This window comes from Benincasa hispida, chromosome 6, assembly GCF_009727055.1.
Source record: "Benincasa hispida cultivar B227 chromosome 6, ASM972705v1, whole genome shotgun sequence".
In the NCBI taxonomy this organism is placed as follows: Eukaryota; Viridiplantae; Streptophyta; class Magnoliopsida; order Cucurbitales; family Cucurbitaceae; genus Benincasa; species Benincasa hispida.
The window spans coordinates 25320062-25331270 of NC_052354.1; the positions used below are offsets into that span (position 1 = coordinate 25320062).

The following is an 11209-nucleotide window of genomic DNA, read 5'->3' on the forward strand; positions in this document are numbered from 1 at the left end:
AAAGAGTGGTAATAAGAGCAAGATACTAAAGAAGGCAAAGAGAGAAACACTGCAGAGTATAGAGATGAAAAATCTCATAGCCTATCGAAGGAATGCGATGCAGAAGAGTTAATTTTGGCCCGAAGATAGATAGCATTTTATTTGTATAGTTTAGGTTAATTGATTCCAAAGTTACCGTTTATACATAAGTTTTGGAATTGTATTACATTGATTATTTTTTAATAAAATTGCATTGATCATTAATTTGTTTGATTAATTTCAATATAGTATTCTTAAAAACCAAGTGGAAAATAGAGAACTATTCTAGAAAATGATTGTATTGCAATAGAACATATACTTTGTAAGTTACAAATATACATATAATATAATCTAGGGGTAGACTGAACTAAATCTATAAACTTGGAACAATACGGAGATTACGACTGTCTTATTATCTGGAGGCCGATGGCCGTAAATTAATGTTTAAACAAAAATAACTTTGTAAAAGTTCGTCCTCATTACATTTACATTTCAATGTCTTCAAGATCCGGCAGAGGAAATCGTAGGATTGCTGCAATTCCAGTTATCTGGGCAAGTTCTGTTCAGCATAACAATTGTTAATAGACTCTCTACAGTTCTTTTTCTTTTCTCCTATTTTTCCTTTGTTAAATGGAATATATAAATATATAAATATGAAATGAGACAGGGTCGGTAGGAAACGAAATCTTTCTTCGAATAATTTTGGATAAATAGTAACATGAGCCATTTAATGCATTCATCCAACAAAATATGTTAGTAGACATATTTTTCGAATGTGCTTGATATGCTTTGCGGAGAATCAAATGTAGGTAAACTGTGTGTGTTGCTACTTTGCAAATTGTATTCTGTGTTTTAGAAATGGTTTCAAATTCCCTTTTAGTTTGCAAATCTTATATCAGTCTTTTTGTCACTTAGCTTCAACTAAATTTATACACAAAAAGTATGTTATGAGCATCAACACTATTAAGAGTAATGAAAAAATGTATTAAGGGTGAGGTTTCTAACTTTTGCAAGCTGTAAGGGTATCTTCAAAACCAACCCATAATGTGGTTTATAATAATTATCTTTCTATTCCTAATTTCTTGTTTTCAGAATCCATTATCCTAAATGTGATTTTAAAATTACTAGCAAGTCTACAAATGAATGAAATCTCAACACAACCATATACTTACGTTCTCCTGAGACGTGCATAGATGAAAATATATGAACAGTGCCACCTGAATCCCTAACTGAATCGACTAAATTGACATACTTTTGTCGCTCCGTTATATCATTATTCCTGCAGAACATTATGTTGTTAAAATAAATAACCATGTAAAATTGAGAACTGATTGTTTCTTCTATGTAAATGTGTCATGCTGAAAGTACGATTAAAGCTCATGAACACAAGCTTTCTACTCGTACAACCCCAAAGGAAAACTAAGATTGTATGACATGTTTGTTGAATTTCATGCATGCTCAGATAAAATTGAGCCTGCAAATCGCTTTATAAACTTAAAATGATTGCAAATCCACACAACAGTACAGGGAAACTCATCACAAAATAGTTAAAGGAAACATCACCTAAAGAGATCATCAGTAATGAGCAATGTTTGAATAGCCATTCGTTCATGGGCAACCTCTACATGTTTCGGTCCATAACAAGCACGGTCAGGGTCCTGCACAGTGGCCACGAGTTCAAAAAAGCAAAACAAAATAGAAGTGGCATGTGGAAAGGAAACGGGAATGTTCTCTTCGGCCACCAACCATATCAAGGAAGAAAATCAGCAACGTAATATTCTTAGGGTATCTCTTAAACTAAGCAGAATTAGACAATCAACTTTAGATCGCCAACTGCAGTATGAAAGTTCTCCTACCTCACTCATACGTGCATATCAAAGGTTAAAATGCACCATTAATTTTTTTTTTTTTTAATAAACAACCACTTTCATTGAGAAAAAAATGAAAGAATACAAACACTGACATACAAAAATCAAGGCCACAAAAAGAAGCCAACTAAGAAGAGAATCCAACTATGCAAAAGAATACCAGAGGCCTTGCTCATCCTCAAACGTCCTAAAGAAATTTAAATACTCTTAACATCCCCTAAGCTTTTTCCATATCCAATGGATCGTTTAAACTTGGTTTCCATTCATGTGTGCTACAAAGTGGGATGCTGGACCGGTAGAGTGTAGACCAACCAGTATACGGAGAAATCCTTGTTTTTCCCAAAACAGACACCTTTTTTTGAGTCGATAACTCTAGACTCCCATCCTTCCTAGTTCTAACTTTATCTGAATTAAACCCAAATCAAGTTCCACATGTAGATTTGATCACCTTTTTATAATAGGCATCACGTGAATAATGTCCCATAAATACGATGACAGAGAAATAGATATGAAGTCAATAAGATTGTCTTAGTTAACGTAATAAATGCGGAGACAACCACAAGATGTTATTACATGCAAAGAAAATATCCAAAATCATTTACCAATATGATATGTGTTTAACAAAAAAACTTCCAGAAAACGTAGAAATGGAAACTCACATTAGAGAGCATGCTGAAGAAATCCTTTAGAGCTCGAACCTAGATGGAAGAAAAGGGAACAAAAAGGAAAAGGAAAAAGGGAAATTAACTTGAGGACATTAATGCACACTAGAGCACGGCTGTACATGAGAAGTTTGCAACATAGAGCGTAAAGAACCTCTTGAGCAGCTTTAGTGTCTTTTATCATATTCATGACATTTGAAGCATCCAAAACCTCTCGTAAACTATGCCTATCAAGAAAAAGAAAATTATTAACCATTAGATGATATACAATTAAATTTACCTTCACTTATCAGCTTAAGCTTTTAGTTCAATCGGTGATTTAAGATGGTATCAGAGTTTTTGTGTTCAAACCCCTGCAACGTTGTTTCCTCCCAATGATTTCCACTTGTTGGGCCTTCTTTATATTTCAAACCCACAAGTGAGGGAGAGTTAGATGATATACAATTAAATTTATCTTCTCTTATCAATTTAAGTTTTTGGGTCAATCAGTGATTTAAGGTTAACTACTTGAGATAATGCACACATTAATTTTCTTTTAAATAATTCACGTCAGAGAAAAATATAGACCATACTTGTATCCTGAGGTTGTATGTATAAGAACTATGCGGGATTTATTCTCAATAATAGGTCTTAGCTGTCTTCTTTCGGCTTCCAATAATAAGTGTCGATGGAACTGGTCCTGGAGCACATATAGCAAAACCAAAAATAAACTAAAATAACCATAAAAATGAATATAAACTCCAATGTAATTCAAACCGCAAAAACGAAAACAAAAAATTATTAGAAGTATATAACAATTGATTTTTCATCTTCCGAAAAGATCCATTATTAAAAGCACGTTTTCAAGTTCCATTTTTAAATATTTTAGAGAGAGTATTTTGGATTTACTGCAGACCTTTGTAAATCCAGGACTAGCTATCACTGCACAGCGTACCACATTAAAATCAACATACTTCAAGAAAGCCTACACAAAGAATAAAAACCAGTTAGAACGTGAGGGGGGGAGGGGAGGGGGAGGTGGGGAACTTAGTCTAGGCATTGCAACATTTATTTAACGCATGCAAAACATTAAAAATTTGATAAGGGATACCTGCAAAACATTCTCGAAGAATTTATTCAAGGCCTGCAGAAGAAAATTTGGAATTTGGAGATATCAGCTTCTAACCTACTAACTAGAACATAGTCATCTGCTACACTGATCTTAAGAGAAGTGAAAAGTAACTCCAGCTAGCAGAACCATACCGACTCATAACCAGCAATAGCTGGCCCATGCTTGCGAGGAATTGAAGTTTCTATTCGAGCTCGAGTGATTGTCATACTGTGATATACAAATCACCGCAATATTTAAACACAAAAACCAAAATCACTTGCATTGCAATGCAGTTGTCAGATAACACCCTGACAGAAAGTAAACGTTGAATAGAGATTGATTTTTTTTCATTGGATGAAAACCAGAATTTTAATGGAAAATGAACCAGGGCACTTAATTTTGGCTAATGAGTCCATGTCTGATACAACTGAACACTCGGATATCTCAGACTTGTTAGACATGTTTGGAACCCTTAACAATTTTAATTCGAGAAGTTCAAAAAAAACTCAATTGGTGTAGAAAAAGTTGCAGGCAAAAATATAATTAATTGTGGAGAGTATCAAATTTCAACTTCTCCAATCACTTTTTCGTTTTCATGTGCAAATACCTATGTTAAAATACCTTTTGTGGATTGAAGATCATTTGTGTGCGTGTGTGTTTCTTTTTTTTTTTTTTCCTTCCTAATAAAGTTCAACTCCTGTCAACCTACTATTGTTTTCTAATTATTCCCCTCCTTCGTAGTCTCCAATTTAATTTATTTTCCTTCTAGTATCCTGGGAAGTTTAAGTATTCCATTCCTCTTGATACATTAGTTACTTTTACAGAGAAAAGAATAACAGACAGCAGACCAGGATCCTCATTTTTGGTCCTTGAGTTGCAAGTTTAGTGTCTATTTAGTCTCAGGAGTCTCAAACTTTGGTCTCTTAAGCTTGAAAAATAATTTTAAATGGTCCCTAGAATTAGTTGACCTAATAGAAATATGACATGACAATTAATTGGTGATGAGTCGGCAAAGAAATATTAATTTTATATTATTTATTTTTCTTATGTGGCCTTTTCTCTTTCTCCCTCCTTCCACTGCTCTATTCTTCATTCTCCTCGTCATTCAGCAGATCTTGTTGCTGCCACTGCTACCATGATAGATAGTCGTCGTCATACCAAAGCGTCTTCATCTTCTATCCTCTTTTTGCCCCCACCACTTCCCTTCTCTCAAAACCCAACTAAAGAAAACCCACACATCCTGCTGTTTTGTTCGCGTTTTAATGTTATGTCCTTAGAATAATAGTTGGATTTAAACAAGCAATAAATTAAAATTAAAGAGATAAAATAATGAAATTAGGATGTTGACCATGGAAGCCAAATAATGTGCGCCACGCCCAACCCTGTAAACAAGGAATCTTGCTAACCTTTCACTCAACGATTCTATTTAGAGCAATTTGTCTATCTCGAGGAGAAATTTCGATGTGCAAAATGGTGGAGAGGTAAATTACCTGAATAATTTTAAGCCTCAAGTGTTTGGTTGTGAAAATAATTGGTTCAATTATGAATAGAATAGTTTCAAAGCTGAGTGTTTCTTCTGATCTTAATAACTGGAGCAACACTAGCAAGCAGTAGTATAGTAATTTGAGTTCAACTAGGTATGAAATGAATGCACTTAATGTGTTTGATAATGGGCGGCAAGATCTGCTGAAGGAGGAAAACGAAGAATAGAGGAGTAGGGATGAGAGAAACAACGGAGAAATAGAAAAGGCCACATGCAAATATATATATTTTGTAGCCAGCTCACTTAAAAATGACACGTCAGCAGATTTTCATCACCAATTAATTGCTTGTCATTTTTCCGTTCAATAAACTAACCTTGGTGACTATTTAGAAATATTTTTCAAAACTAAGTACTAAAGTGTAGCTTTCCCATTTTATGGGACCAAATAGACACTAAACTTGAAAACTCAAGGACCAAGTGAAATATAGCATAAATAAATATCGATCTGTGTTTCCAAATAAGCAGAGGATAAATAAGTTAGAAGAATCTCTTTTCATTCGTATGTCAAAATGACTACTTACATATAATACATGGGAAAACCTAAATGTCATCCCAATGACAATAAAGTTACCTTTTTCCAACAAGGAGAACATGTGCTAGTCCTTCTTGCATTAAAACCACAGCCAAATCAGCACTAGCAGCAGGATCTGAGGTTTATAGAAGTCAGCAACCATTCATCAGCCTACTCAACATATGCTAAAAAAAACCTATTAGATAGAAATTATAATTATAAAAAAAAGGCAACGCTTTCTGTAACTAGCTGATCACTGTCCAAGAATTCTAGAAAAATATTTCGATGTTTGATGTGGAAGAGCCTTAACTATTTCAAAAACAAAAGTAGATGCTTCTTCCCACACTAATCTTAAAGTAAACTTAAAATCAAATTTACCTTCATGTGGTCAAATATTTTCAACAATAAAATCAACCATGTTGATTTCTTATAAATAGCAATTTCACTCTAGCCACCATGAGAACAGCTCAAGTAGTTACCACATTATATCTTTGACCAAAATGTCAAAAGTTAGAAATTTCACCCCACAAGTTGTTGAACTCAAAAATAGTAATTACGCTCTATGTGAAGAAACTTAATGCACAGTAGTATATTTAATGCAACCAATTCAACAACATTTCCTTTCTATCATGACAAGAGCAGAAACAGTTTACCCAGAAACATACCAGAAGCTTGATGAAGTACATCTAGTGCAAAAGAGTCCCAAACATCCTAGAAAATGGGGAAGAATTTCTCCTCGTCAATATTTTCTTTTTTTATGAGTGTGTGCCTTTTGTGGAGAAAAAATAAAAGAGTGCTGAGAGAGAAATAAAAACCAGCATAGCAAAAGGACTCGACAAAAGAAAACTAACTACCTATATGCAAAATGGGTCCAATCCAAGAGAATGAAAACTAAGGGAAATAATCAGTTTCTTACCAAAAATGGGGTGGGGCACTCTAATTCTCAAGCATTAACCATCTGTTAAAAGGTTTTAATTTTTTGTAGGGGAGTATCCTGGGTGGAGAAAAAACAACATTTTGGGAAATGTACAGAAACAGTAGTGTCAACCAATGCTTAAGGGACAAAGAAAATTTTACCTTTCTCAAAACAAATGGCCGATTCAGCTCAAGTTCTAAAGTATGGTAAGCCCCTATCTGAAATGAAACATTAGTCGTTAATAAGCTAAATCATCAATGGATATTAAAACGATAAAATATGGCTAATCTTTTAGGGAAAAATCACTTAAATTGATAACAGCAAAACTTTACTATGTTATTCTTTAAACAGACTTATTGTACTTTATTGGGGTCCCTTTCATTAGCGGGACCTTTTTTTTGTTAGATCCTTGAATTCTTTCATTTTTTTCTCAAGGAAAGTTTGGCTTGTTATAAAAATAAATTTAAGAAATATATATCGTTTTCTGAACTATATTTTATTGTAGTTGTATCTAAGTTCTTGTTTTTATTTATTTTTTGTCTTTCTTTATTTTCACACCCTTGGGAGCTGGTATCACTTGAACGATCCTTTCTCTTTTTCCTTTTCATTATATCAATGAGAAGTTGTTTCTTGTTCAACAATATATATATATATACATTATCACTGTAGTTACCTTCACATGCTCATTTTCCAGAATATTCTTTCCACGTATCCGCAAAATAGATCCAACTTTGTCATAATCTGCCACCTAAAAGATGTTCCATGTGAACAGGAGTTATATCGGATAGCATCTTCAAAGAAATTTGAATATATGAATTGCACACAGAATAAATGCCGAAAAAGGATGTGTGTATGAAATGCATACGACAGACTAAAAAGTTATTATCAGTAGTTCATATTAAGTTTTATCGTTGTTATATATGGATATAGTGGATAAAATAGGGTGCTAATTGGTTAAAAAATTCATCAGTATCTTAGTACCCAGAGTTTGGGTGAATTTTCTACTTCAAATTATAATTTTTAGTTGAAAACAACTGAGAGTTGCTACTTCTACTTAGTCTATTCCAAAAGGATTTCTCATCTTCTTCATTTGTTATTTACTTTTTACATATTAATATATTATTTATCTCCAATAAAAAAATTACAATTATAGAATAGAGGTAATGGGAGCTCGACATATACTGGACGGTGCTGAACTAGCCTAAGAACTACCTTTAAATTTAAACTAATCTTAGTACCTTAAACAAAAGAATAAGGCAGTTTAAATTATTGAAATACTCATGGAATACTTATAGCAGTTCCCACAGGATCACTGATTCATACACTCGTTTTGCCATGATAATGCTAAGTTGTTAGAATTTCATACCTCCTCAACTTTTATTTCTAGCTTGAGTTTCACTCGTTCTGCATCTCTTCCTCCAGAAGCCTTCTCTTTGATGACTTTCCTGTCATCAATCATATGCATGCCAAAAGAGTATATAAATAAGAAGCCTAAAGAACTCAGGGGAGAACTCATTTTTAGGCCCGTACATAACTCATGCTAAGCTCAATAAACTAAGTTTCACCTTAAAACCCCTTTAATTTTATTAAATTTAATCAAAATTAGTTCCCTCGGTTTAGTTTTCATTTTTTTCCTATATGAAATTTGCCGAAATATGAGCATTATTGGGGTTTGAACTTCGATGAAATAACTTTGTGAGTGTTAGTTCTTCTGGTCATGTTAAATATGAGCATTAGGTTAGATTTCAGCATTTTCAGTGCATAGTTGGAGTGTCTTTTACCTGCTTTTTTTCTTGCCTAAGTTTCTTACATTTTCAAAGTTGGGTTCGGGAATTTTTGTGGTTCGAAACTTAGAATTTTGTTTGTTCATATTTGTGTGATTAAGTAGTTAATTGGTGAGTAATTTTCAATTTGTAGTTTTGAGGTAGTACAAATTTCACCACTTATCCAAATTTAGGGTTCAATTAATAAAACTGGAAGTACAAAGGCTCAGATTTACTCACTTATCTAACTGCTAATGTTCAAAGTGATCTTTTTTATCCAAACTTAAGTCAGAAAAATAAACCCAAAATAAGAAACATTAAATTAGAACCAAGAACTTGAGCATGGAAGAAGGAGATACCTAACGGTGACAGCCATGACAGTGTCTCCCGGAGCTATCAAATTGTAGGCATGCCATAAATCATCTGAATCAACTGGCACCATCTGCCCCAACAAGATTACATAACAGAAATTAGCCACAAATATATATACATATATTGATCAAATGGGTTCCACACACAAAATCTTAATCGCGTAATACACAATTTCATTCAAAGAAATTCATATCCAGAAAAGAAGAAGAAGAAGATTGAATGCGCAAAGGGTAGCAACAATAATAGAAATCTTAATCGAGTATATAAGAAGTTTTGGCAATACCTTGACGCTACCAGGTCCATGCGGATCAAGCTGTTTGCGTACGATCTTCATGATTTCAACAGAAAGTCGGATTTTCTTTTAATATCTGCTTCAGTGCCTCTCCATAGTAATAGTAACGAACTTCAATCACACAGGTTAAGTACCCAAAATCAGTGCCCTAAACTTCATTAAAGCTAACTAGTGTTTTCTCGCGCGTTTTCAGTTTTTTTTATCTACTACTACTTCTGTGACCAGATCTATTGACCATTCTGGTTTTGGGCCACGTTTATATGGGTTGAAAGATAATCCAATGATTTATAAAATGTGGGATCGAGTTGATTATTTTTATTATTGTTTACTTGTCTTCTATAATCGTAATGTAGTAAAATCCGTATCAAAATCTATAATCAAATCGTACAATTTAATTGAGAAATGAAGAGTGTTCAATCTTATTGTGGTTAAAAATTACGTGGGTCTCACTACTTTTATCGTTACCATTATCGTTATCGTTACACATATTATTACTATAATAGTATGAAAATTATGAATTTACCATTTATTGTTACCTTTACCTTTACCATTACCGTTACTTTACCTTTCCTGTCAAGCAGTAACCATAACAACAACGGTATGTTGGGTTTTATGTCCTAAAACTCGTGGTTTGTAAAGAATAAACTTATTCTATTATCAATAAAAATGATATTGAGGTTTTATTCAATAAAATTGTTATTGAATGTATGAATTGCTTATTTCATTTTAGAAAGAACCTAAATCCAATAAACTAAAGATCCATAGTTATTGAATACTTGAACTTTATGTGGAGACATGAGAGTGGATCAAGTACAGTAGATAGCCAAAACGATCTATAGTATACGAATAAGGTTGGGTACCTTATTTTAGTAACACTATCGGATGCGGCTCACTCTGTAGTTGTTACAATTTGTTGTAAAGTGCTACAAACAAAGTGATCCTGATTCGTTCATGTAGTGACATAAGGAGCGGAGGTGTCCTATGCAATGAGTTTGCATAAGATCGGACCAAGAAATAAGTCGCTCTTACTTTATAATGTTGTTTACTATTTAAGACTGACCATTTCAAAGCGATGACCTAAGTAACTTGACCTTAATCCTGAGCTAACTATGAACTCCTGTTTATTAGTGATTATCCTTAGATTTTCATGGGTGAGGGTTGGCTCAATAGCGTCGGCTCAATAAGCCTCCCATTTCAAGCTCTCTTCACAGCAAAAATCATTGTGACAGAATTTCCATATTTACATTTACACATACAGATATGCATTAAACAACTAAATCACTGGCATGCTTAGAGATAAATAAACAAGAGAACAAGGAACTTACCAGTTGAAGACTCTCTTCACAGCAAATCTCACTCTCTCCACGAACGGACTCCTTGCACTCTCGTTAGAACAGCAAGCTATCATTCAACACCACTCCCGTCGTCTACCACAAACGGCTTCACACGGACGAAGAAGATGGGGACAACACCACCACTTGGAGCCCTTCGTATTCTCGGAGTGAGAATCCAAAGAGTGGGCTCTGTTCGGATTTGGTAGAGGGGAGGAGGAAAACAGATCGTATACAACGATCAAGCAAGTGGGAGAAGGCAATGACTATCGTATAGTCAAGATGCTTGATCGTTTAGGCGAGGTACACGATCATGTAGGAAAAGCTAGGCGATCGTCTATACGATCATTTAGAAAGCTCGGGTGCTAAGCGATTGTTTAGTAAAATGTGGGCGATCGTTTAGAAGAAGCGCGCGCGGGTTTAAGTGGTCGTCTAGTAAAAGATGCGCTATCGTATAGGCTCTGATTTACTAAGCGATTGAATGCCAACACTTCGTGAGCTAATAACCGTGTTCTTTGCAAAATGAAAATAATTTTCATTTTATTCTTCAGTTACGAAAACCGAATTGGAACTTCCCACTAACACATGGTTACGAAGAAAAACAGTAGCCAATTATCCCATAAACTGTCTGATTAATAAAATAATAAACATAATCATATTATATTCATAACCTATAGTTTAATATCATATATTAACCATAGTGTTTTCTCCTCCACTAGATATAAATCATATTTATATCCAATTTCCTCTAATTAATGTATCTCATACATAAAGTCATTATATCATATACAATTAACTAGTTCAATCATATCATATATAATCGAACTCCCTCTTGTCAATTTG

General features: G+C 33.9%; 1 protein-coding gene across 1 annotated transcript; it reads right to left on the bottom strand.

The window, feature by feature from the left end:
• Positions 1-299: 299 nt before the first annotated feature.
• Positions 300-9244, bottom strand: LOC120080186 (protein PELOTA 1). The gene is made up of 16 exons (XM_039034757.1): positions 9027-9244; positions 8731-8813; positions 7975-8053; positions 7282-7356; positions 6770-6826; positions 6358-6403; positions 5753-5828; positions 3791-3866; positions 3639-3671; positions 3444-3512; positions 3121-3227; positions 2703-2775; positions 2546-2584; positions 1582-1676; positions 1191-1297; positions 300-577 (listed from the first exon to the last, which is right to left on the bottom strand). The coding sequence occupies exons 1-16, from the start codon at positions 9075-9077 to the stop codon at positions 504-506; spliced, it is 1140 nt and encodes a 379-aa protein (XP_038890685.1). The 5' UTR covers positions 9078-9244; the 3' UTR covers positions 300-503.
• Between the last annotated feature and the right edge of the window lie 1965 nt (positions 9245-11209).

Coding starts and splice junctions, on each gene's coding strand:
- LOC120080186 (XM_039034757.1), bottom strand. CDS start 9,077: ATGAAGATCGTACGCAAACAGCTTGATCCGCATGGACCTGGTAGCGTC. Junction 3,513..3,638: donor TCTTCGAGAATGTTTTGCAG/GTATCCCTTATC, acceptor TTCTTTGTGTAG/GCTTTCTTGAAGTATGTTGA. Junction 2,585..2,702: donor ACACTAAAGCTGCTCAAGAG/GTTCTTTACGCT, acceptor TCTTCCATCTAG/GTTCGAGCTCTAAAGGATTT.